We start from the raw sequence: 25,429 nt of genomic DNA, 5'->3' as shown, positions 1-25,429 counted from the left end.
CCGAATGGAGTCCGCCGGAAACGCGCGGCGCAACGGAAGGTTCCGGGCAGCGCACGGAGCAGCGCTGTCCGCACGGCGGTGCTGACGGGGCCCGGCAGCGCACAGAACAAAACGGAGAGAGGCGGCCCCGGGTATCGCTGCAGTCACTGCGCTGAGAGAGATAGCGAAGAGTGTCCAAATCGTTTATTCTTCACAAGTTACATTAAGCACATATAAATTTATGGAGCATTTACAGATCTTTTTTCCTTGATATTAATCTTCAAAGATATCTGCTCATTCGTACCACCATGTCTCCTAGATGGGCATTTTCCATCTCCCACGCACTCCTCTCCAAGCCAGCTGCTTCTGTGCCCAGCCATAGGGCCAGGAACACGCCTTTCCCACCACCATGGAGGAACTACCTTAAAACCAGTCCCAAGGCCGATACCAAAGTCTCCATCCTCGTCCAGCGACTTCAAGGGGAACCTGCCAGAGCTTCCCATGCACCCAGGAACGACACAGGCAGGTGGGAAGCTGCAGGCACCCAGCAGCAAGGACCTTCTCCCTCCTCCCACATTGAACCAGCAGCCCCTCAATACCTTTCTATCCAAGGAGCATTTTTATTCCTTCTGCCTGCTGCTCAAGCCCCCTCTCTACTCCTATTATCAGTACGGTCAACTGGGTTGATTACTTACATGCATAAAAGACAAATTAAAAAACAAAGAGAAACCTTTTAAACACCAAAAACATCGTATCTTTCTCACTGTCCACCTGACTAGTTCACAGATTGGCTCATTCCAACAATAATTACTAAACACTAGACGAGTTTTGTCAGGACTGGGGATGGAGCCCAAGCAGCGTATCTGGAAACGCCCTAAAGGAGTCACAGATGAGCATGTTCTACCTGATCAGTCCCAGCCCCCCGACACATCGACACTAACCTTAGAGAGGCAGTCACCAAATCCTCTGTATTAACAACACCGGCAACGTTGCTACAGACCTGAATGAGAAACATGGTGAATCTAATCAACAGAAACCCTGATCCTGGAGGCAGGAAGATCCAGCGATCTCCAGGGCGCTCAAACATCACCGTCTCGTAACTGGCAAGAAGATTAATGGGCATCAGGGTGGGGATGGGACTCCAACACTTCTCTGAAGTGGTGTGTGGGCAGGAAAGTGAAGAAATCCTGTAGTGAAGAGTGCATCCTCCTTCAAAAACGGGTTAAAAAATTCCCACGTAGCAAAGAACGTAGAAATGTAACAGCGTCGTTCATTTCCGAGTTTCTTTAGAAAGACTGTTGGTGCTGGTTTGTGTTTGCTGGATCTTCCAGAGGAAAACTAATGGAAAGGTGGAGGGGGAGGAGCAGGACGAAGACTGGGGAAAGAAAGTGTGAATCTGTCTTTAACATGCAGGTCGTATAAAGTATTTTGGGTTTGTTTTCCTCTCTCTTGTTTTTTTCCCCCCTCTTGGACACTTCCAATTCAAGAAATGGCAACACGCACATGGCTTCCAGTTTTTAAAGCAATGAACAGAGTTCCCACGGACTGCGCTGCAGAGACAGGAAGACAAAGACATTTGCAAATTCAGTTTCTGAGAAAAGACAGCATCCTTTTCACAAGTGCCAACGTCAGATAAGGAAACTCATTCGCCAGCCACAAAGCGTGAGGGAATTTGTTCACCGCTCTGTAGAGCTGAGCCTTGCATCTCCCCAAGGCACAGCACCAGCAGAGCTCAGTCTGCACAGAGGGGAGGAGACCTGAGCTGCTAGGTGAAGGCACGAGGCAGACATTGCAGCAGCACACCGAAATGCTCCCCTCTCAGCTGGCCACGGCCTCACCTGTCAGCCTCATTCCTGCTGATCTTCATTGCTGGCACTTGGAGTTCGACTCCTGATCTGGCTTCGTAGCTGCTCTATTAATTCAGGATTCTGCTGCTGCATCTGCTGAGCAAACTGCTGGCCCCTGCAGGAGAACAAGCTACTGTTACTGTGTTCTCACACACTGACACGACCAGTGCAATGCAATCCTCCCCAGGTGATTGCCAGAGCTCTGCTCTAACAAGTTCACGTTACAGTGCAACTTTACTCAACCCTCAACTGAAGTTTTCACTTTTGGTCAGAAAATCTGAAGTCTGTTTGCAGATTAAGGCCATGGAGAAGAACCAGCTCCCTACTCACGCTTGTATGAGGCTGGCAAGATCATTGGTGGAGGGGCTGGTGCCTGCTGCTCCCATGGGGTTATGGCCACCAGAAATCATCCCAGACATGCTGTGGAAAGAAGAGTCATTGCTCAGAGCAGAAAAACACACCAAAATCTGTTTTGTTTTACACTAGGAGGGGAAAAGAAGAGCCATTGTATCCTTAAGCTGCACCATCTGTAGAAATATTTATAACAGCTTCAGTTTCTGTACTGACAAATATTCCTCCCTCCGTGTGCAAGCTTGGTGTTATGCTTAATTACAACACTGCCCCTCCTCACACCAGGTATTTGACAGCTCTGCACCAATGAGATTTACTGACAGGATTCTTGGCTATCAGCACTGAATGCATTGGGTCTGCAAAGCCCCTTCTCCTCCAAGTCCTCAGGCTGCACCTGGCACAGAGCCTCAGCTGACAACAGAAGTGCGAGGAGCAGGCAGAAGCAAATGGACATGGAGGCAGATGTTCAGCCCTGCAGCTGGGCTGCTTCATACAGTAAGCAAAGCTGAGCTCCAGAAGGGCTCCAGCTCACTGCCTGCCTGAGCTCTGAAGGGACAGACTGCAGAGGTACGTGCTTTATGCTCTGTGGCCTTACCCTGTCTAAGCATCTGGCAGCTGTTGTGAATCGATCCTCATAACTCTGCAGTACAAAGAATCAAAAATATTCTTTCTAACGGAGAGTGAGATGTGAAATCTTGTCTCCACATCACACAGACACGGCGCAGCAGAGCCAAACTGTCCCCAGCTTCCCAAAGGCAGCTCCAGTGCCACAATCTATCCTGCCTCCTATTGAAGCCCCTCTTCAGCACAGTCCAGAGCACTCAAAACGCACCGTGGCTCAGGAGATGGGGCTGCTTTAAGGGCTGCCTTTCACATTCCTGGTTCCAGCACCCCCCCCCTCCCACCACAGCCTCAAAGGAGCGACTCAAAGAGGAAAGAGAACATGGGATCAAACTTACAGCTGTTGTACTTGTGGATTGTTCATTAGGTTAGATGCCTATTTAAAGAGGGGGAGAAAAAAAGGACACCCTATTTAGTCAGAAATGCCTGGGTAGATATGCAGATGTTGTGCCATTCAACTACGAACAAAGCGAAGGCAGAAATACTTGGAAGCAGATCAATAGGACAAAAATAGCAAAGAGAAGCACAGTGCAACACACAGGACAAGGCTGGTAACGCAGAACAGGCACCCTTTCCACACCCAGCACGTCCCAAAGAGCAGCCTGTGAATAAATCACTGGCTCTTTATTTGACTCGGGTGAAAAATACAAGCACAGCTTCCTCATGGCGGCACCGAAACAAAGAAATGACAACTGAGCTGCTCACAAGACACCAAAAATCCCCACTTCCCGAAACATTTCACCCTGAAAGGATAAATGCACAGCCTGGCTGCGACCTGGGCCCACATTTACCATACTCATGAAGCCAGGGTTGTTCAGCAAGCCAGCTAAATCGAATCCTCCAGGACCTCCGGTCTGCAACAATAAAGACACAGCACGTGGGTGCTGACATCCTCTCACTTCCTGATGCAACAAACAGCAATGAATGATACTTCAACCCTCCCAGCGTTATCAGAACCTGGTCTTTAAAGCATGACAAAGGGCAGGCTGGGGACGAGCTGCTCAGGGAGGCAAAGGGCGAATGCTGATAGCGACGATGGCACCGCAATGCATCACTGAGCAGCTCTCGCCCAGCCCTGCCAGCCATGCACTGCCCCAAACCAGCAACCCGCCACTCAAACACCCCCACCTGCTCACCTCTGTGCTACAGAAGCCTCTAGAAAACCAAAATCCCCTTCAAAACACTCAGTGTTTCAAAAAGCTCCTTCTGATCAGCCTCGCTTCCCAGCCCGAGGCGACTGCGCTCCTGCACAGCGCTGAAATCGCTCTGTCTGGGTTTTAGAGCAAGGGTTCACAGCAGCAGCACTTGTTAACCATCTCCCCTCCATCTGCACGCAAGATTTGTATTCTAAACACAACCAAGCACCTGCAGCAGCGCAGGAAAGGAGCCTCCATTTCATCTCATCTCCGCTTCAGTATTGCTTTCAGAACTTACCGGACTAGGAGTCTCTTTCATTTTCTGTTCAGCTATTTTAAGGTTGGATTTGTAGGTGTCGTTGTCTGGATCAAGCTCCAGGGCTTTTTTGTAGTAGACAACAGCTTCTGTGTGTTTATTTAAACTGGAGAGAGCCAAGCTGTTGAAGTGGAAATAAAAGAAAGTTACAGAGGGAGGTAAGGACTCGCAGCCTTCCTCCACCCCAGCAGAGGTGAAACACCAGGTATTTTCACATGGCACTGCAGGGCAGAACACTGCTGATAGTGTAATTACCACCAAGCACTCGGAGACTGAAGTTCTGGCACAAAACCCCCTTCTCTCACTTACCCCATTCTGCCGTAAGCTTTGCTGTAGTTTGGATCGATGCCGATTGCTCTTTCACAGTCTCTGACTGCTCCAGCATAATTTCCTAATTTACTGTATGCAGCAGCTCTGGAGAGAAGAAGAAAGATGTGCAAAACCACTTATCAGCTTGAACATGCTGATCAAGGTCACCTCTGCTCCCTCTCTGCAGCCTCCTGTTCTAAAGGGAAAGTCAAAGTGTGAACTTGACACAAATCCAGACCGTTCCTACGTGAGCAGCTTGCTATCCAAACCCTCAGCCTCACATTCTGCTCCTGCTGCAAACAAACCTGAGCTCTCCCCCCTCCTTACAGACATTCCAAGAGGAAGGAAGCAGGAAAGGATCCCATCGCTGGCTCAGCCTCATCTCCCCTTCACCCCCATATCTCAGTCACAAGGACTGCTGCTCCTGTTTTCCCATGCTCTCCACATGCTGACAGCAAGCCTTCAGCTGGTCTCACTGCACTCCTTTGTTTTTGCCTCTCAAATCCCAGCCCTTGTCTTACTGAAGGAGTTAATTGCATGAAAGCAGACAGCGCTCCTTGGTACCCTCATCTCTCTTACAATGCCAAAGGGTTTGTTTCCACACCTACTGAGTGATGCCAGGGCACAGAGCTGGCTAGGAGAGCGTGTCACCGAGCTAAGGAAAAACCAGAAGCAAAACCACCACAAGCAGCAACAGAACAAGCAGCCTACAGAACTTTGGAAAGGGGATTTTGAGCGAGCAGGAGCTTGAGGTGTAAGAAATAAGGGCCAAAACCACAGGTGTGCAAGGCCAGAGACAACCAGTACCTGTTGCAAAAATACACAGCGTTGGATGGATTTAACTCAATTGCTTTTCCGTAGAAGGACACAGCAGCTTCAAAGTTCTCTGCCTTCATCTGTTCATTCCCTAAAGAGATGGAGAAAAGGCTGAGTAAGTTAAAAATGCAGGCAAACAAAAGCAACGAGCCCAGATCTCTGCTCTTCATAAGAAAACAGAACAAAAGAGAAGCCAAGAGCTTGCATCTCTTGCTGACCTGTCAAACTGCGTGCAAGCGTGAGGCAAGTTCAGCAGTGCAGCAAGAGATCCTTATCTTGGCAATTTCAGGTTACTTGTCAGCCTTTCAGATCCTGCAAGCCCCCTCAGCTGCTTTCCCATCTCAGACACAGCAGAGGCCTCCCCAGAGTCACTCTGTGCTCTGGACATCAACGCAGTGCTCTGGCTTACTGAAAGCTCCCTGCTGTACGTCAGCACTGCTCACGCTGTCTTGCATGGCAGAGAAAAGGCAGCACACAGAGGAGAGCCCAGCAGGAAAGATGCCACATTTACACAGCACGGGCCTTCAGAATGCAAAAGAAAACGCTGAGCCAGCTGTCTACGTAGGTTCTGTGGCAGCTAAATAACACCAACCTCCACACGAGCAGAGGAACAAGCAGAAACAAAGGGCTGATCCCATCCATGCGCTCCCCAGGTGCTGAGTGAGCTAAGCCTTCCACCCCAACATCATTTAAACCTCATCAAACCCCAGCTCCAGGGGAAGCTACCTTCGGTCTTGAGCCTTTCAGCTTCAGCTACGTCATCTTCAGAGGGGGTGACAGGCTCCGAGTTTGCTCTCATGTGTTCAGGCTCCTTACAAGGAAAGGGAGAAGGCTGTGCTGAGATCAGGACTCCCACAGAGAAGTTCCACACCTCCCCCTTCCCAAGCACATCGAGCCCAAAACATTTCACTCCCACACGCCTCCAGGGGGGCGAAGCAAAGCAAAGCTCATTGCTTTGGCTGCTCACATCGAAACTCAGCACATATTTAGGGAATTTGCTCACCTTTCCTGCAGCAGCTTCAAATATTTCAGGGAGAGTTTGTGACACAGCGAGGCCTTGGTCTTCCAGGGAGACTCCAAAAGCTGTCTCCAGGCACTGGATTGCCACTGGGCGTAACGAATCGGGTCGTTAGCTCTCCCCATTCTAATTACTGAGCTCTCTTCCACAACACCCAAATTTCTTACAGTTGAACACGCCAGAAAAACGCCCCAGCATATTTTACCAAACCCTCAGAGCTGGGCAAAGCAGCTCCCAGGAAGCATCACTGACAATTCCCATCCCCTCAGGTAACTTCAGAGCAGGTGGATGTTAACAGAACAAGGGCTTTATTAGCACTCCCAAAGCTCAGAGCCAAGAGACAGCAGCACGTTTCAGGAAACACATGAAACAAGCAACCAAGCACCACGCTCTGCAGGCAATGCCTGCGCTCCCCCTTCCACCACACAGGCCAAACACTAAGGCATAAGCTCCTTAGGCAGATCTTTTCAGATCAGCGTGCTCTCGTGACAGGGAAGCCCCCTGAAAAAGCCTGTATGAATGCTTCACAGTGTGATGTGGAAAAGCACTTTGAGAGCAGACCTGGAAAAGCACTTCTGTAATATGAATCATTTCCGTACTGCCACAGAGTTCTTGTTCTGCGCTGTTACCAAACCCTCCATCAACCTCATTGAAGATAAAAAGTTTTAAATCTCAAACCCAGGGTGAGGGAGGCTTTTGATCCCAGGCATATCCGTTCCTCAAGCTAATCTAGTTTTGAAAGAGGGAGCAAGAAATCAGATAAGCAATCAGCATCTCTAATTGCCTGCTATCTGCCTAAGAAGAAAAACTCATTCAAATCTTGGATGTTAGAAACAGCCCAGGCAAGTTATGAGGCAGAGGACGGCAACCAAACGTCCAAATTGCTCCATGAGCTGGGCTGACAGATCCACACACAAACAGAGAATGGCCACCTACCTTCCAAACTCTCCTGAGCATCTGGAGAAAGACCCCCGTTCTGTAGCTGGTCATGTAAGAACTGGATGATGGAGTATGCAAGGCGCTTCTGGTCTGCCATTGTGGGAGGCTGTGATGTTTGGACTTCTTCTAACTTAAAAAAAATATATTGTAGTATCTGTAGAGAAAGAAATTACATGACCTGAAGGGCTGGAAGTCAAAGGTCTCTTCTGCTGCTCTCTCCCTATATAAAGGGATGAGGGAATCCTTCAGGATGGAGCAAGGCCTTCAGAGCCTTCATTAATCCCTTTACTCTACAAATACTCACCTGACCTCCCAGCCCTCAATTCCCCTCTGCACCCCAGCTGCACGGCACTGCCCTGCCTCACACACCACTGCCAAGGGAACCACACAAAAGGCTTTAGGGACACACAGCCCCCAGAAATGGATCAAAAAGACTCAGCCCTGAGTAGATCAGCACTAAGAACACCGCAGCTCTCCTCTTCCTGAGCCAACGCGGGTGTGAGACAAAGACAAGGGGACAGCACGGGGAAACGGTGAGCCGAGCCTGGAGCTCTGCACGGATCCCCACGCAGACCCGCAAGACACAAACGGCCTCGTTGCCCTCAGGGAACCAACGCAGCTCCCAGCACGGAGACGGGAGCGCAGAAAGCCGCGCATGGCTCGTGAATTGAGAACCCAACTGTTTAAATGCAACCTCTGCTAAAGGAAACCCCGCTGCCCGGCCCGGCTCTCTGTCAGGCCCCGGGGGCTCCTGGGCCGGCCCAGCAGCGGTGTGTCCGTCTGTCTGTCCGTCTGTAGTGGCTACGAGCGTGCGGCCCCGAGCCACGCCGACCCAACGTGCCCTCAGCTCGAGGCCCGCACAGCTCTGGATCCCCAGCGCAGGCCCCGGGACACGGCACGGCCCACGTCAGACCCCAGAACGAGATGAAACCGCCCGGCCCGGAGCCAGGCCTCGGTCGCCCAGCAGCGCGGTGCAGCGTAGCCCGGCTTCCCGCCGCCGCCGTCCCCCGCCCCGCCGCCACCGCCGCTCCGCCCCGCCCCGCCCCGCTCACCGGGCACCGCGACGCTCCCCACGGCCAGGGCGGGCGCGGCACTGCGCATGCGCCGCTCCCACCCCACGCGCACGCGTGCTGTCGGGATGATACTGCGCATGCGCGTCGCGTGGAGCGCTCAAAACGCGTGCGCAGCAGCGAGGCTCCGCCCTCATCCGCCATGACAGAGCTACGGGGAGGGGCGGAGAGCTCGACGCATGCGCATTGCGTGCCCTCTGAGGTGACGGCTGGAGGCCGGAAGCGCGGCTGCGGCTCCTCCTCGTTAACCATAGAGACGATCGGGAGTGTGTCGCTATAGTAACGGGCGGGCGGCCCAGCCGGGCCGGTTGCTCCGCTGCCGGCGGTGCGATGGCGCTCAGGACCGTGGGCGGGGCGGGGATGGTGATCGGGCCGCTCCTGCTGCACCGGGCTGGGCTGAAGGGACTTAGAGAGCGGCCCGGTCCTCCCCCCTCCCACAATCCCTCAGCGCGGCCGCTCTGGCCGCCCGTCTCGCTGCTTAGGCACATGCTCGGTGCGCGGGGCCGGCGCGGTTTCCTCGCGGCCTCGTCAGCAGCAGCGGGGCCCCCCGGCCGGCCGGCATGGCTCCTCCTACAGGTAGCGGCTCGGGGGGGGCAGGACTGCGGCGAGCAGTGGGGGGAGGACGGAGGGTGGAGGAGGAAGCCTTGGGAGGGGGCGAGACCCGGGGGCTGGGGGCACAGGGCACGGCCCGGGGGGGGGAGGGGAGACAGAGCAGCCCCATAGGGCCCGAGGGGACCCCCGCCCTTGGACAGCCCCTTTGGTTGAGGGCACGGTGTGCCATCCCCCTGCACTCGCTGTTTTGCCCTCCGTGCCAACCTGTGTGCAGGGCCCCTATGGGGTGTTCTTACCGAACTCGGGATGTGCAGCTGAATTTTCCTCCCGGCTCACGTATGGTTTCCTTCCCGTTCCCCCAGGTAACGTGGTGGACAGTCAGTCCCCCCGCCTGCCAGCCAACCAGCTGCGCTGGGATCTGAGTGCTGAGCAGATCGAACGCATGGCTGCTGAGCTCACCGAGAGGACTAAGCTGGTGTACGACCGTGTGGGCTCCCAGGAGCAGGGCGAGGTGTCCTATGAGAACACCCTGAAAGCGCTGGCGGATGTGGAAGTGGAATATACAGGTATGCGTGTGAAGTGGGAGCGCTCGCTGTCAGGAAATCTACATCTTAATATGTGTGTTTTTTGCACCTTTTTTTGGTTCTGTCATCTCCTTTTGCCTTCCCTTGACCCGCTCCGTGATGTGTGTGCTTTTCTAGTTAATGTTTACACAGCCAGGTGCAAGTACAAAGCAAAGAGTAGACTTGGAACGGAAACCTGAGTCTAAAATGAGAATAGTATTTTGGCAGCAGGAAGGTCTGCGGGAGGAGCAGCTCGTTTTCAAGGTTGCCTGCTGATTTTATATGTCAAGATGCATCAGTGGGAACAAAGGGTGCATTGACAGAAGTCTCAGAAATCTTTAGGTCGTTGTCATTTTTGGTTTCTTCTCCAGGGCAGTGGATGGATATCTGTGTGTGTCTGTTTGAACATTGCTGTCATTTTAGGGCTTCTGCAAAGTAACGTGATGTGATGGCGTGGTGTTACCTGGTGGTAGCAGGGAATGTTTTCTGTACATTCATTTCTAAAATGGAGATGAGTCAGGTGAGAGCACACCTGGAGCATTGCAGCATTCAGGAAGCATCTGCAACAAAGGTGTGTCACTGATGGCCTGGTTCCATTGTGGAAGGAGGCATGCAGCCATGCTGCCTGCGTGTCTGCCAGCTGTCATTCTGTTGATACCAGCTAAGCCTGGCAAAATAGTTGGGAAATTCATGCAAGTTTTGTGAGAAGGCCTGAGTGTAGGGAGAAATCAGTGGACAGATCTGGTTAGCAGGTGTGACAGTGAGCATGGGGTCACTCCAGATTTGTCTGAGGGCAGCAGCTTGCCTTGCTCTCCCTGTGTGTGGGCAGCTGGGTCAGGCTCCAGGGCTGTCAGACTGGCTCCCAATCCACACAGACTTGCTGTCTGCACTCCTGCTCGTGAGCAGCACTGGGACACAAAGCTGGGACACGAAGCTGTTGCCTTTTTTGTGATCTCTCTGCTGTCTTTGCAGTCCGTCGGAACATGCTGGACTTCCCCCAGCACGTCTCTCCTTGCAAAGACATCCGTGCAGCAAGCACTGAAGCTGACAAGAAGCTCTCAGAGTTCGATGTGGAGATGAGCATGAGGCAGGATGTGTACCAGAGGATTGTCTGGCTCCAGGTGTGTGCCTCTGAGTGGGGAACTGAAACTTCCTGGAACGACAGCAAACTTTCTTCCCTTGTCTCAGGCCTTAGAAGCAATGATGCTGGGTCTGGAGCTGAGTGGTTGTATGGTCTAAGTGCTAGAGTGACCTGGGGAATTGAAATCTGAGGGCTGTGACACAAACCCAGGGCCTTGGTTATCCTTGTGGTTAAAAATAAAAATAAAAAGTGTTGGTATGCTTGCCTCCCTTGTGGAAAAAGGCCTGGGTAATTCTTCTGTGTCACTAGTGTTACAATTGCCAGCAGGTCTCAGGACCAACTTCCTGCAGCAGCGTGTGAGGATGTCTGATCCCTTGGCCCCCTGCACTCATGGGCTTTGTTTTATACAGGAGAAAGCAGAGAGTGCCTCACTGAAGCCTGAAGCAAAGAGGTACCTGGAGAGGCTGATCAAATTGGGCAAAAGAAACGGTCTCCATCTGCCTGAGGAAACGCAGGAGGTGAGAGCATAGAATTGCAGAGGAGGCCTTGTGGGGTGGTAGGGAGGGGAGGCTGAGGTGGGCAGACTGAGGGATGAGCTGCTCAGGGTCTCCCTCTTACCACGAGCCAACGGCTCAGTGAAGGAGCCTGAATCAAGGTTAAAAATACAAGAGAAGGTGAGATGAAATAAGGGCAGGGGAGGCAGCTGCTTCAACACCTGCAGCTCTTGAGCCTGCGGGAGGCAGTTGGGACCTTGCTGAGGTGGCTGCTACCTACCAGGTGTGATCAAAGGGAGCCTGTTCCAGGCTGAGAGCTCAGTGCCTGCACACAATTAATTCTGCAGCATTGTGTTTGAATAAAAGCCAACTGCAAACCACCGGGCGACTCAGCAGGCAGGCTGCTGGCTGGAGGTTTGAGGGGTGCTGTTTGACTTTCCCGTTTGGACTGACTTCTTCCTGTCTGTCTCTCTATTTTAAAGAAAATCAAAGCTATTAAGAAAAAGCTGAGCGTCCTTTGCATAGACTTCAACAAGAACCTGAACGAGGACACCACCTTTTTGCCCTTCTCAAGGGAGGAACTAGGTATGGATTACTCGTGCTTGCCAGTTCTCTGCATGCTGTGGTGGTGGGTCAGGTACAGAGTTAAAAAAGGGTGGTCTGCCTTTTTTCTGTGTGAGCAAGAAGTGTTTTTGTGCTCTGGTAGCACAGCCCAGCCAGTGTGCAATAATGTGAGCACTGGGATTGCTCTGGGGAAGGAGCAAAAGCTTGTTTCTGTGCACAGACCTGGTATTTTGGGGGAAAGATGTGGGCTCTTTGTCATTTACCTGCTCTTTTCTCAGGGGGGCTCCCTGAGGACTTCTTGAACTCTCTGGAGAAGACAGAGGATGGCAAGCTGAAAGTCACCCTGAAATACCCCCACTATTTCCCTCTCTTGAAGAAGTGCTACGTGCCTGAGACAAGGAGGAAGGTGGAGGAGATGTTCAACTCGAGGTGCAAAGAGGTGGGTGGCCTCACTGCTGGCCAGGAGGAGCAAATGCCAGTCAGGACATGGGCAGCTCGTGCTTCCTTTCTTGTGTACCTGCTTCGTGCTGAGCTGTGTGCCTTTGCATTGCAGGAGAACTGCTTGATCCTCAAGGAGCTGGTGGACTTGCGGGCTCAGAAAGCCAGTCTGCTGGGCTTCAGCACTCATGCTGATTTTGTGCTGGAGATGAACATGGCTAAAAGCAGCAAGACAGTGGCTACTTTCTTGGGTATGGCCCCTGGTTGTGTGGTGGAGGGGGGGCCGGGGGCACTGCTGGGCTGAGTGCTGCTCTCACCAACGCTGCCTGCTGTGCTTTCCCAGATGAGCTGGCCCAGAAGCTGAAACCCCTTGGGGAGAAGGAACGGGCAGTGATCCTGGACCTGAAAAAGAAAGAATGTGAGAAGCGAGGCTTGGAGTTCGACAACCGCATCAACGCCTGGGACATGCGCTACTACATGAATCAGGTGGAGGAAACCAAGTACAGCGTGGACCAGAACCTGCTGAAGGAGTACTTCCCCATGCAGGTGGTCACCACGGGCCTGCTGGCCATTTACCAGGAGCTGCTGGGGCTCACTTTCCATCTAGAAGAGAAGGCTCAGGTGTGGCACGAGGACGTCCAGCTCTACACGGTGAAGGACACCTCCTCCGGGGAGACCATCGGCAAGTTCTACCTGGATCTGTACCCACGGTGAGGCTCAGGGCAAATCAGATTGAGGGCTGAGGGGCAGTGGGAGCAGAGTGCTGTGTGCCTGAGGAGGAGAGACATCCCTCTCCCCAGCACGTGGCTGTGGCAGAGGGGGGCTAGGGGTGTCCTGGGGGTACTGGTTTTGTGTGAGCTGTAGCATCGCCAGGGCTGCTGAGCAAATCTCAGTGCCCTGTTTGATGGCTCGTGGCTGGGAGCATCAGACAGCAAACTCCTCTTCCTCACCCAGGGAAGGGAAGTATGGGCACGCAGCCTGCTTCGGCCTGCAGCCAGGCTGCCTCCTGCCAGACTCCAGCCGGCAGATCTCGGTGGCTGCCATGGTGGCCAATTTCACCAAGCCCACACCGGATGCACCCTCCTTGCTGCAGCACGATGAAGTGGAGACCTATTTCCACGAATTTGGGCACGTCATGCACCAGCTGTGCTCTCAGGTGAGGTCTGGCTGGCTTGGCAGAGGGGTGGTTTGTTACCTTTCCCCACTTTGTGCCCTCAAGTTGGGTTATGCCCCACTTGGAGATGTGGTTGACTGTCTGGATGCGTCTCCTAGGCGGAGTTTGCCATGTTCAGTGGGACACACGTGGAAAGGGATTTTGTTGAGGCACCATCACAGATGCTGGAGAATTGGGTGTGGGAGAAGGAGCCTTTGCTGCGCATGTCCAGGCATTACAAAACAGGAAGCCCCATTCCTGATGAACTGCTGGAGAAGCTCATTAAATCCCGGCAAGCAAACACGGGTAGGTGCTGAAGAGGGACGTGGGGGTTAGGAACAGAGGGTTGTGTGCTGTTCCCAGTGAGGACAGAGCCTTGCTGGGATGTCAGCTGCTGCATGTGGGGCAGGGAAGGGGACCGTTGGTGACCTGGCTGGTCGGGATGGTCAGATGAAAGGCTTTGTCTCGTTGCCTGTTGGGACTGAGAGGCCTGGCAGGAAGGACCCACATCTGTGGGGAGTTATGGGAGCCCCCAGGCCTCAGTTCTCTTCCTGGCCCCCCCCCCCCGCGGGGCACAGGGCTGTTCAACTTGCGTCAGATCGTCCTGGCCAAGGTGGACCAGGCGCTGCACACCCAGACGAAGGCTGACCCTGTGGAAGTGTTTGCACAGCTCTGTGAGGAGGTGCTGGGTGTCCCTGCTACCCCAGGTATGCGGGGCTCGTGCTGGGGGCCTCACTCGTGCTGTTTATGTGGGTTTGGTTCTGCGGGTCCCTTTCTGGGATGGGGCTTCAGGCTGGCTTGGAGGGGACGGTTTCCACTGACTCCAGGAAGAGCAGGGCAGAAACCACACCAAAAATAATGGGAAATTCCATCCCTGCTTCCCCTGCGATTGTGAACAGGCTGACACAGCGCCTGCTCTGACACATTTACAGCACGGAGGGCTTTTTCCACGACCAGTTCCTGCAGCCTTTCCAGTTTAACCCTTCCCTTCCTTTGCTGTGAAGGTACAAACATGCCGGCTACGTTTGGCCACTTGGCTGGAGGCTACGATGCCCAGTACTACGGGTACCTCTGGAGCGAGGTGTACTCCATGGACATGTTCCACACACGCTTCAAGCAGGAGGGGATCATGAACTGCAAGGTAGGGAGGATGTCCTGCATGGGTCAGACTCAGGGGCTGCCTTCCCCGGGGGAAGGAGGTGGTAGGAGGCACTGCAGCGAGGTCAGCAGGGAGCGGGTGCCCTGCACGCATTCCCATCTCTCTCCTTGCAGGTGGGCATGGATTATAGGAATTGTATCCTGCACCCTGGAGGGTCCCTGGATGCTTCTGACATGCTGAGGAAGTTCTTGGGCCGTGAGCCCAAGCAGGATGCCTTCCTGGCCAGCAAAGGACTGAAGGTGGAGAGCAACTCGCTGCCTTCAGCCTGCTAAGAAGCTGCTCCAGCCCGTTTGAGTCAAGCCAGCTCCTTTGCCTACTCACCAGTCCTCTCAGGCCCAGCAATACCCAGTACTTCAGCACATCCTGGGCCCGCCCCATTGGAGCTGCTCCTCCAGGATCCTCCTCTGAGCCCATCTGGGCACTCAGAGCTGGGTTTGGTCCGGGTCCTGGGCTCTGCAGTGACAGCTCTGTGTAGGAAATTGAATCCCCTTTGTGGCTCCCCAGAAAGGGGCTGGGGCTGTCACTGGCCACAAAAGTTAGCTGAACTTTGTACCTGATTTCTGCAGGAGGGTGAGCTGTAGTCTCATTGTTAGCTGGGGAGGAGGGTGAGAATTTAGCAAACTTGAACCATTGTTTTAAAATCCCTTTGTTAGGAGACTTCCCATAGGGCTTGACTTGTTTTGTGACCAGAGTAGCCTTACTGTTGAGCGCAAAACAAAACAGCCTGAGGAGTTTTATTAGGAATCCCTCTCTCCCCATCTTTGGGCAGCCGTGGAATAAACATAGGAAGATCTCGGTGCTTAAAAACCAACGTGTTTGCCAGAATGTCCTGTCCTGAGCTGCTGCAGTGCTGCTGCTTGGGGGGGCTGCAGTGTGTGTGTGGGGGGGGGGGGGCAGAGACCAGGACCCCACGTCTGGGGTCATCCAGGGGCAGCCGCTGCCCTCGGGGCTCAGGTCCCAGCAGCAGGGTGCCTTGCTGTTGGTGTCAGCTCTAAGCCAGGGTGGGACAGGGGAGGGCCATGGAGGAAAAAAAAGAAAGCAGGAGGCTTCAAACAGCACAGATGCTTGGGATAAAAATATCGAGTGGGCTTGCAGCCAGGGGAGGGCCTGGGAGCGGCCGGGCTGTGGGGGCCAGCAGGGCAGCCCTTCGCCTGGCCTCGAGAGCAGCGTGGCCCTGAGAAGGCCCATGGCAGTGCCTGCATGGCACAGGGTGGAAGTAGGCGCCCTCCTGGGAGAGCTGAGGCCCTGGCTGTGGTTTGCTCCTGCTGCGGTGAGGGGTTTTCCCTGCTCTCTCCCCAGCTGTGAGGTTGCTCAGAGCCAGGCGTTGAGCCCTGCGGCTCCTCTGCTGTTGGAGCTCACGCTGCCGGCCCCGGCTGCTCCCTGTGCTCCTCCTCTGGTCCCCAAGCTTCCAGCTGAGCTGCTTCACCCCCTGGGATGAAAGCTGGGCCAGCTGCTGATCAGAAGCACGCACTGTGTGCAGACAAAACCACTGCTGTCACCTTCCTGCCCCGGTCCCAGTGAGACGAGGGCCGCTGCCATCCTCCCTCACCCTGCCACATGGACGGGACCCAGAGCAGTGATGCGGCTCCTCGGTGCTCCTCACTGGGGCCAGGTAGGCACCCTTCTTTCCCCCCACCCTCTGTTTTAGGTATAGGTGAGTGTCTGTCCCGGGTGCTGGCAGCGCAGGGCTGGGTGTGCTCAATGTGACGCTGTGAGTGTTTATAACTGTCACGTTTTACTGAGCTTTCAGGGTTTTCTTCTGCCCTTTTCTCTCAGAGTAGAGATCCGGGCAGGGAAAACGTGCACTTTCCTCCCTCTTTCCCATATAACTTTGTCCCTCCTTCCACTTACTCGTGCTGATGTGTGCGGTGAGAGGTGCTGCTCGGAGGGCTGCCCCCAAGGCACAGCGCTGTCTTGCACCAGGCTCCCTGGAGCTGCACCTTGTCCCTCCGCCCCCCGCCAGGGGAGAGAGATCCCGTTTGTGGGTTTTCTTGTTTCATTTTGTCAACCTCGAAGGGCAAACCGGTGTGTGTGTGCCGTTTGTAATGGTCGCGTCCCTCCCTGCTTGTTCCAATGACTGGATTTTAGACGATTCCTAGCACTAATAAAGATTTTCCCATGCGGGTGTCAGCGTGGTTCAGGTCCGGCTGAGGAAGCTGCTCCTCCTGGTGCCAGAAATGGCTGCAGCACGGCGCTCACGGCACAGCCATCCCCACAGCAGGCTGAGGATGGGCACGGTGTGGCAGGCGTGGGGTGGCAGCGTGGCCGGTGTGAAGCCCTGTGCAGAGACAGTGATTTCCCCATGCATCCCTGTGCCCATGGCTGCTCCCACCTCCCCCCACACCTGGCTGAAGAAGCTGTGGTCCAGCACATCCTGCAGGTTGGGTCGTGCCAGGGGCTGGGGGGCCAGCAGCTGTGAGAGGAGAGCTCGGGCCCGGGCTGAGAGGCAGCTGGGCAGGGGATACTGCACTGCAAGGATGCGCTGGTACAGCTCCTGCCGCTCTGCTGCTTCAAAAGGTGGGCTGCCTGTCAGCACCGTGTACCTGGGGGGGGGGGGGGGTTTGGGTGCTCAGCAGGGCCGTGGGCACCCCCTGCCCTCCCCCCCCTGCTGGGCCACCACCTACATGACACAGCCCAGCGCCCACACATCTGAAGGCAGCCCGTGGCCCTTGCGTTCCAGCACCTCTGGGGCCAGGTATCCTGGTGTGCCGCAGAGCGTCCTGCGTGGGGGGCAGAGTGAGCTCTGTGCTGCTCCCCCCGTGGATGGGGGGCCATGGCTGCGCTCACCCCCACTGCCGCCCGCCTGCCGCCGCCTGCCGTGCCAGCCCCAGGTCCCCAATCTTCACCTGCATCTCCTCGGTCACCAGCAGGTTACCTGCAGGGGGACGTCAGCCTGAATGCAGCCGCAGCTCTCCCACCCCCCCCCCCCTTGCACGCCCTGCATACTTGGCTTGATGTCCCGGTGCACGATGCCGTGCCCGTGGAGGTAGCGCAGCCCGGCGATCACCTGCTGCAAGTAATACCTCACCTCCGGCTCTGTCAGCGCTCCTCGAGCCCTCAGGATGTCAGCAATGGACTGGGAGGGGGCAGAAAGGGGGCTCAGAGCACAGCACGGCCCCGCTGCTGCCCCCCATCCCTGCCAACCCCGCTCACCCCACGCCTGCAGTGCTCCAGCAGCAGGTAGAGGTGGCTGTGGGTGCCGAAGTGCCCGTGCAGCCGGACGATGTGGCGGTGGCACAGGCGGCCGTGCAGCTCCAACTCGTGCTCCACCTGCGTTGGGGTGAGCCCAGAGACCCCCCCAGTGCGCTGCCCTCAGGGAGATGGGGATGGGAAGCAAGGGATCAACCCAGGACAGGAGAAGGAGGAAGGGCTGCGGGCGTTGCTCCCCTCCCTGGAGTGCCCTGTCCCCCCAGACTCACCCTCTCCCTGGTTCCTGGCATGGAGAGCCGGGCCCGTGGGATCACCTTTGCAGCGTAGACCCTTCCGCTGGCCAACTCCATCAGCTGATAGCAGCTCCCAAAAGCACCCTGGGGAGACAGCGGGATGAACTCCCAGGGGTTGGGACCCCAGGGGATCTCCTGGTGCTGCTCTGTGCTCTGCTCTGCCTCCATCCTTGTTCTGTCTGTGCTGGTTTCCCCATGGAAAGGGGGAATCCTGGCTGGAGGCAGGAAGGTGTTGGACATTTACCTCCCCCAGCAGCCATCCCCGCTGGTAGAGAGCCCCGCTGCCCTCGTTCTGGATGTAGCTGTCGGGCAGCTCGCCCTGTGCCATCCTGCTGCACTGTGCTCTATGTTGGAATGCTTCACCATCACCTGCACCTGGCTTTCCCCCCCCCCCCCCACCCCCCCCGTGCTGTAACTGCTTCATCTCCAGGCTGTTCGTACCCTGGGTGCTGTGATGCTGTGGGTCCAGGGGGGCACAGCCCTGGGGTGGGTCCCACCTCCCTGGGCTGCTGGGTGGAGATGGAGCCCATGGCAATGTACCTAGAGTTTGGGGGATGCTGTGACCCCCTCCATCTGCCTGCCTTCCCAGCCATGCTGCGTCTCCCAGCACCCAAAGACCCCCCCCCAATCTCTCCAGAAGATCCCTCTGTAGCTGCTGGAACCCAGCCCCAAAGATGCTGGGCAAGAATGGGGCTGGGGGTGGAGGGGGTCTTATCTGCCTCTCCTTCCCTTTGGGCAGGACTGGGTTCCAGGGATCCCAATTGCAGCGGGGGGGGGGTTGCACCCCAGGGCCCCCTGCACAGGGCTCCCTGCCTGGCGCCTGCAGCTGGGCCTTGACTGGGGGGGGGGGGGGGGGCTGGCCAGCAGCCAGCGCAGGGCTGGCGGCAGCTGTGGCCCCCCCAGGGACATCCCAGGCCCTTAACTCCCTGTGTGCCACGCTGGGCTGTGCTGGTGTGTGTGTGATGCCAATGGGTGAGGAGACCCCTGGGAGGGGGGGGAGGACGGAGCCACCTCCAAGGGGGGGGCACAGCGAGGTGCCAGGAACGGGCCCCCCCCTCCCCCACCTCCCCTGGGGATACCAACTCCAGCGGCACCCGACCCCGTGTCACCCCACAGTGTTGAGGCTGAGCTTGGACTTGGGGTCACATTCGTCCCCCTCCCCCATCTTAGCCCCCCGTCCCTTCCCCCCCCCCCCCCCCCCAAGCAGAACCTCCCCCGCAGCTCGGTGCACCGTGGGCCCCCAAGGGTTAAGCAGGAGATTGGGGAGGGCTGGGCGCACCTTTGGGGCTGGATATTAATAACGCAGCGGGGAGGGACGGGAGGCGAGCGGGAGGGGAGCGCAGCCGCCCGCCCCAGGAGCTGCACACGCGATGCCCGCTCGGCCGGGGGGGGTCCTGAGCTGCCCCCCGTGTGCCCGGCCCCATAGCGGTACCTCTGGGTCAGGACGGAGCGGCCAGAACGCACCCCAGGGTGCTGGTGCTGCAGCAGAGCTAGGCATGGCTGCAATAGGGCGGCGGGACAGCCTGGCACCCCGCGCCCATCCCGAGGGAGCCCACGGTGCCGGGTAAGCCGCTGCGTTCTGCTGAATCTCTCGTAGTTCTCTGCCCACCCTGCTGGGGGGAGGTGGGCTGTGGGACCCCCCCTTGCTGCCCCATGGGCACACAGAGCCCTGCTTCACCCCAGGGAAACTGAGGCACGTGGTGCCCTCCTGCACCGTGCAGGGGTCGGGCATCACTGCTGAGCCCTTTGCCCCCATCGGCTGCCCCTGGCCCCCACGGGAAAATTGGGGGTAGGGGGGGGGGGGGGGTCTGGCTGTGCTGCTGCTACCAGTGTGGTGCTGGGGTGCAGGAGGGAATTTGTGTCCCCAGAGACCCCCGGTCCCCGTGGGTGCAGCGGGGTGGGAGGAAACCGGCTCAGCCAGGGGATTTTCCAGGAATGGCCCCGTCCCTGCTGCAGGGCTGGGGCCCCCGCACCCCTTTGCGGGGTGGGGCTGCGGGGTGCTTTGGGGACCATGGGGTGGTTTTACGGCTGTGGGGTGGTTTGAGGTCGTGCGGTGGTTTAGGGCCACAGGAAAAGGAGTTTTTGTGGGCAGTGGGGTGCTCAGGGTCAGGCACTACGGGGAGGGGACACAGGGCAGCCCTCTGGCACCCCCTGCATTGCTCACAGAGGGCAGATCCGGATCCAGGCGTGCTGCTCAGGGAGGGACACTGAGTCACGGCTGCACCACCGCCTCCACCACGCAGGTCCCGTCCTGCACCGCCAGCCCGGCAGGTGATGTGATGTGTGGGGCCGTGTGAGGTGCATAGAGCTGTGCTGAGCACAGAGCCATAAGGGTGATGGCATCGCCTGTGGGGCTGCGCCCACCTTGGTGGCACAGTTTGGGGTGCATCCCGCACCCCTGGGACCTTTCTGCACCGTCTCAACTTGGGGTCCCTGTGGTGTCACCCCATCAGTGGCACCACCGGTGACACCCTCGGTGTCTCTGCTCCACAGGTGTTGGTGGCTGTGGCGGGCGCTTCTCCTGGCCTGGCTCAGCCTGGGCTGTGGGATCGGCACCACGCAGGTGAGGGTTGGGGGCACCCGGCTGCTCTGGCTGCACATCGGCCCCAGCCATGATTGTCCCCTTCCTCCACGCAGGTCCCAGCCCCACGAGGAGCAATGTGGGGTCCTGAGCCCCCCACCCACACTCGGCCCCGCCGGCAGCCAGCTCAGGGTGCGTGGGGGCCATGGGGGCCGTGGAGTGTCTGCTCCAGCTCCTGCGGGGACGGCGTTGCGTTCCGCACCCGGAGGTGTCTGCGGTGAGCGGGGAGGGCAGTGCAGCCCCTGGTGTGTCCCCATGCTCAGAACCCCTCAGCACCTGGGCACCATCCCACACGATGGTTCTGAATAGTTTTAGAGGGGGAGGAATGGGGGAGGAAGCGGGTTTTGGATTTGGCTGTCCGCATCAGGAGGTGTGGGACACAGCCCCGTATGGGACACCGTGGTTCTGCTCTCATTCGTGCATCACTCCCAGCCCAGTTGGAGCATCCCAGCCCCACAAGAAATCTCCATGGGGTCACAGGGCTGCATGGGGCTGCCTTAATCCTAACCCTGACACTAACCCTGCTGATGCTGTGCTGCAGCTCTGCCGAGGAGGAGCCGTGCACAGGGGACCAGCGGCAGTACCGCCTCTGCCAGCTGCAGGTGAGCATCCATGGTGCAGCGCAGTGCAGCGTGGCGCTGTGGGTTCCACATTCCAGACCCTATTACCCCATCGTGCCACCCCCACAGGGCTGCCCTGGCGGCTCGGTGCCGTTCCGTGCCATGCAGTGCTCCCTATACGACGACAAACCCGTGCAGGGCATGCAGACCCGGCACCGCTGGGTGCCCTTCTATGGAGGTGAGCCCCAGGGCGTGGGGGCACCACCGGGGGCCCTGATGCCCCCACCACTGGTGTCCCCTCCTTCCCTCTGGCTCTGCAGCCCCCAACGTCTGTGACCTCAACTGCTTGGCTGTGGGGCACAACTTCTACTACACCTTTGGCCGAGTGCTGGATGGCACCCGCTGCAGGCCTGGCTCCACGGATCTGTGCGTCGGTGGGCGCTGCCTGGTGGGTGTGTGTGGGGATGGGACCCCTGGCCCCGGTCCCTGTCCCTGCCCTGACACCACATCTCTGCTCCTGCAGAGCGTTGGCTGTGATGGGATCCTAGGCATGGGTGCACAGACCCGTGTCTGCAGCCGGTGCGGTGGCGGGCAGGATGGGTGCCTCTTTGTGCACCGGCTCTTCCAGGACACGGAGCCCTTCTCCGGTGAATGAACATTGCCCCGGCCCCTCCATGGGTGAATGCTTTGGCTCTTGGCTCCCCTGTCCCCCTGTCCCCTGCCTGCTTTTCCTGCAAGCCCCATCACCTCTGGGGTGTTGCTGTGGTCTGGTGATCCCCAGGGCTGGTCAGGGGTCTCCAGGATGCACGCAGGACCCACGCGGTCCATGTCTCCCTTTGGGGTCCCACGCATGACCTGCGTGTCCCAGTGCATGGGGTCAGGCAGGGTCAATGCCCTGGGGGTGCCCCACTGTCCAACCCCCTCCCACTTCTCACTCACCCTGTGGGTGTCCCAGCTCTGGCCCTGCTGTCCCCATGATATCCCCTCGGGCCACATTCTGCCCTGACTCCCTGCCCACCTTCAGGTCATTTTGGGTACATGAACGTGACCAAGATTCCCGCTGGAGCCACCAACATCAAGGTGACAGACAAGAGCCGCAACTTCCTTGGTAGGATGTGTTCTGTCCCCTCCCAGTCCGTCCCAGTCCATCCTATGGCCACGGGCAACTGTGCAGCACCACTCCCCCCACTCTGAGTGCAACGCTCCCCATCTCAGGGCTCTTCCAGAGGCGGTGGCTGTGAGTTTTGGCCAGTGCAGGGCCACCGCGGGACTTGGGGGATTGGGGAGCTCTGCCCTTGGGATCCAGCTGTGCCATGGGACTTGGGCCAAACCTGCCATGGATTTAACGCTCCCCCACACCCCATACACAATATTCCCAATGTTCTGGCCCTCCTGGGGGCCTCCAATGGGGGCTCGGTGCCTCCTCCCAGCCCAGCCCTGTGTGCCAATCCCGGGGCCATGCGTGGCTCAGCCCAGATGCGCTCCTTCCCACAGCCCTGATGGGGAGCGACGGACGCTACGTGCTCAATGGGGACTGGTCCATCGCCTGGCCGGGGCCCTACGAGGCAGCTGGCACACAGCTGCTCTACGCCCGCAGCCCTGATGGCACCGAGAGCCTGGAGGCACCGGGACCCACAGACGAGGACCTCCATGTGCTGGTGGGGAGTGGGGGCAGTGTGGGGATGCGGGCGGCTGCCCCCAGCCCCAACGATCTCCTGAGTTCTGCCCCTGAACACACAGGTGCTGCTGCAGGAGCCCAACCCAGGCATTGAATATGAGTTCTGGTTGCCTCGTGGGCTCCCCCAGCGCAGCATGGTGGACACCAGTGCCCTGCGGCAGCCCCAGCCCCGTGGGGCCGGCAGCCCCCCGCCTGCTGAGCCCCCACTTCCCACAGTGACCCCCAGGGCCTGGGGCCACATCACAGAGCCACTGCCACCGCGAAGCCCCCCTGGGGTCAGAGCTGCTGCAGGTGACCTCCCACATCCTCCCACAGGCCTGGGCTGTATGCTGGAGTCCAGAAGCGCCCCTCTCTCCTTACGGGTCCCAAGGGAGGGTTTGGATGCCACATCCCAGCCTTTGTCCCCGCAGGGCGATGCGGGCGGTGCCGTCCACCCAAGGGACGCTCCCAGCGCATCCGGCACTTCTGCCAGAGTGACTTCGGTGAGCAGCAGTGGGGCAGGGGGGCAGGGCAGGGGGGGGGCAACACCCGGCGTGATGCCCCGCTCAGTGCAGCCCACTCCCACCCTGCAGTGTTCCGAGCACGGATCCTGGCACGCCGCTCGGTGGGGCAGGAGATGCGCTACGAGGTGCAGGTGGTGACGCCGTACCGGCGCCGCTTCCCCATGGTACCGCTGGAGTACGTCTGGGTGCCCGACACGTGCGGCTGCCCCACGCTGCTGGGGGGCCACGAATACGTGCTGATGGCACGGCGGCACGTCAACTACGAGCACACGCTGAACCGCATCCTGCTGCAGCGCGACGGCTACGCGCGGCCGTGGTCACCCCGTGAGGAGCGCGCGGTGCGGGAGGCGGAACGGCACTGCGCCCACCTGCAATGAGGCTGAACGGATGGGGGACCCCAGTGGGGATGAGGGGACGGGACCCCTCCTTCCTGCTGCGCTGTGGGACCTCAGCGGCCCTCGGCACGGCCGTGGGGGGTGGTGGAGGGGAGTGGTAATTTATTATTTTTGCAGAAAATAAACCTATCTATCGCTCGCTTGCTGTGTAGCCCTTTCCTGGCTGTAATAAACCCGGTGTGTCCCCACCCTGGGGTGCTGTCCCGTGTCCCCGCACTGAGCCCCCCGAGCAGCACATCCCCGTGCCCATCCCCACGTGGCCGCCTGCCAGGCTGTGCCTCTCGGGGCCGGGACCTCTGCTTATCTCCCTTCCGGCGGAGGCGAGGGTCCGTCGCTGTGCTGTAACACAAGCCGTGTTCTGGCTGTGTCCCACGGGGCCCACAGATGGGGACGGGGATGGGGACACCCCGGCGCTGCGCCACGCACCCCAGGGCAAGTCACACCATGGGCACAGGGTGTTGGGATCAGCCTGGGTGGCACCAGGTGATTTGGTGCGCCGGTGAGGCACCCTGCAGTGCTTAGGGGCAGGAAGACGCTGATGCCCAATAAAAGTGCTCCTTCCACCCAGCAGTGTTTGTCCCTGGGCACGGGGGGCTGCTTTGCTCTTGGAGGGGGAGGGGATCCCCAGGCAGTGAGCAGTGCTGGGCAGTTTTGTGCTGTCCCCTTTGCTGAGGGTCTCTCCCCATCCCGCTGTCTGGGGGGTTTGGGCTGCGTGCTCAGGAGTTTTGTTGTTCTCCACATCTTCGTCACTACTGCGATGAGGCAGAACTGTGCTCATACGCTGGTTGTGCTGGAGCCCAGCTGCTCTCCTTGCTCAGGAGGCTGCCCATGGGACCCAGCACCGAGTGGTGGGAGAACCCCTCTGGTGCATGGTGAGGATGGGGTTGGGATCTGGGATGGGGCTGTCTGAGTTGGGGCTGCTCTCGGACACACACAGCCCTCCACATCCCCATCTCTCCCCCAGCACAACGTGCTCAGTGTCAGTTCCGCACTGCAGGCTGCACGCTGGGAATGGGACAGGCCATGGCGGGGGGGGGGAAAGACCCCTAGGGAGGGTCCCTGAATCCCTCCAGGCCGAGGGCCAGCACAGCTGCTGGCAGTGTGCCGTGATGGGAGCACAGCTTCCTGGTGATTGCACCCTTGGACAAAGGTCTTTCTCTCCTTGGTGACATCCACGCGTGCCCCAGCTGTGCAAACAGGCCGAGCCTGGGGATGGCACAGCAGGCACAGGACTGATGGCCAACACCCAGCAAAGCTGCACTTCTCTGCTCCATGCCCGTGTCCTGCAGTGGTGGCTGACTCCCATTTGGCTGTGATGTCCCCACGAGGGCCCCTGCTGGCAGCGGTCCCCACGCTGTCCCAGCCCGGCGCCGCGCTGCGTGCTGGGGTGCAGCTGTGCTGTGCTGCTGGGACACGGGGCACTGTGGTGTGCAGTGGCCCCAGGCACGTTCCTGAAGGCTGAACCTTGTGCCAGCACTGCAGCGCGGATTGGGGCTGTTCTCTCCGAGCAGCAACACAGCACCCAGCTCCTGCTCCATACCCAGATGTGGGCTTTTGGCCTTTCCAGCACAAGACATGTTTACTCGGGTGCAGCTGTTTGGAGGGACGTCACGTCTCCTCCCCACCCCTCTGCGCCTGGGAAAGGCCGTGAGGTCCGTGCTCTGCTCCCTCTGGACATCACCTCCATGAACCAGGGCTGTGTCCAGCAATGCCCCAGTCCTGGGGGTGCAGGGATGAGGCAGCAGAGGATGGCAGCCATCACTGTGTCCGTATCCACATGTGGAGCTGGGTGGGAGCAGCCCATAAAGACAACAGGGGGTTTATTTTGAAGACGGGTACGGATGGCTGTGAGCCAGGCTGGTT

General features: G+C 58.1%; 3 protein-coding genes across 4 annotated transcripts; 2 read left to right on the top strand and 1 right to left on the bottom strand.

Moving 5' to 3' along the window:
* Positions 1 to 168: 168 nt before the first annotated feature.
* SGTA (small glutamine rich tetratricopeptide repeat co-chaperone alpha) lies at positions 169 to 8,445 on the bottom strand. The gene is made up of 12 exons (XM_042892924.1): positions 8,385 to 8,445; positions 7,330 to 7,486; positions 6,379 to 6,482; positions 6,102 to 6,186; positions 5,367 to 5,466; positions 4,560 to 4,664; positions 4,233 to 4,371; positions 3,590 to 3,652; positions 3,137 to 3,174; positions 2,157 to 2,246; positions 1,818 to 1,941; positions 169 to 1,529 (listed from the first exon to the last, which is right to left on the bottom strand). The coding sequence occupies exons 2-11, from the start codon at positions 7,427 to 7,429 to the stop codon at positions 1,827 to 1,829; spliced, it is 939 nt and encodes a 312-aa protein (XP_042748858.1). The 5' UTR covers positions 7,430 to 7,486; positions 8,385 to 8,445; the 3' UTR covers positions 169 to 1,529; positions 1,818 to 1,826.
* Positions 8,446 to 8,881: 436 nt separating this feature from the next.
* On the top strand, positions 8,882 to 15,217 carry THOP1 (thimet oligopeptidase 1). Its single transcript, XM_042892910.1, has 13 exons — positions 8,882 to 8,978; positions 9,317 to 9,520; positions 10,490 to 10,638; positions 11,009 to 11,116; positions 11,575 to 11,677; positions 11,935 to 12,095; positions 12,210 to 12,345; positions 12,438 to 12,804; positions 13,049 to 13,250; positions 13,367 to 13,553; positions 13,826 to 13,954; positions 14,252 to 14,388; positions 14,520 to 15,217. Exons 1-13 carry the CDS (start codon positions 8,963 to 8,965, stop codon positions 14,676 to 14,678), a joined length of 2,058 nt encoding a protein of 685 aa, XP_042748844.1. The 5' UTR covers positions 8,882 to 8,962; the 3' UTR covers positions 14,679 to 15,217.
* Positions 15,218 to 19,204: 3,987 nt separating this feature from the next.
* ADAMTSL5 (ADAMTS like 5) lies at positions 19,205 to 23,638 on the top strand. 2 transcript variants are annotated; one of them, XM_042892914.1, is made up of 13 exons: positions 19,205 to 19,413; positions 20,016 to 20,120; positions 20,343 to 20,412; positions 20,487 to 20,647; positions 20,972 to 21,032; positions 21,120 to 21,228; positions 21,311 to 21,438; positions 21,514 to 21,637; positions 22,015 to 22,098; positions 22,485 to 22,648; positions 22,731 to 22,959; positions 23,079 to 23,150; positions 23,241 to 23,638. In XM_042892914.1, exons 1-13 carry the CDS (start codon positions 19,220 to 19,222, stop codon positions 23,546 to 23,548), a joined length of 1,809 nt encoding a protein of 602 aa, XP_042748848.1. In that variant the 5' UTR covers positions 19,205 to 19,219; the 3' UTR covers positions 23,549 to 23,638. The 2 variants fall into 2 exon arrangements, with proteins under 2 accessions (XP_042748848.1, XP_042748849.1); XM_042892915.1 differs by lacking the exon at positions 20,016 to 20,120.
* The last annotated feature ends 1,791 nt before the right edge of the window (positions 23,639 to 25,429 follow it).

This window comes from Lagopus leucura, unplaced genomic scaffold (assembly GCF_019238085.1).
Source record: "Lagopus leucura isolate 7727_CA_CO unplaced genomic scaffold, USGS_WTPT01 145-22_obj-0_obj, whole genome shotgun sequence".
NCBI lineage: Eukaryota > Metazoa > Chordata > Aves > Galliformes > Phasianidae > Lagopus > Lagopus leucura.
Note: the sequence above shows the minus strand (reverse complement) of the source record. Positions and strands in the feature narration are given on the sequence as shown.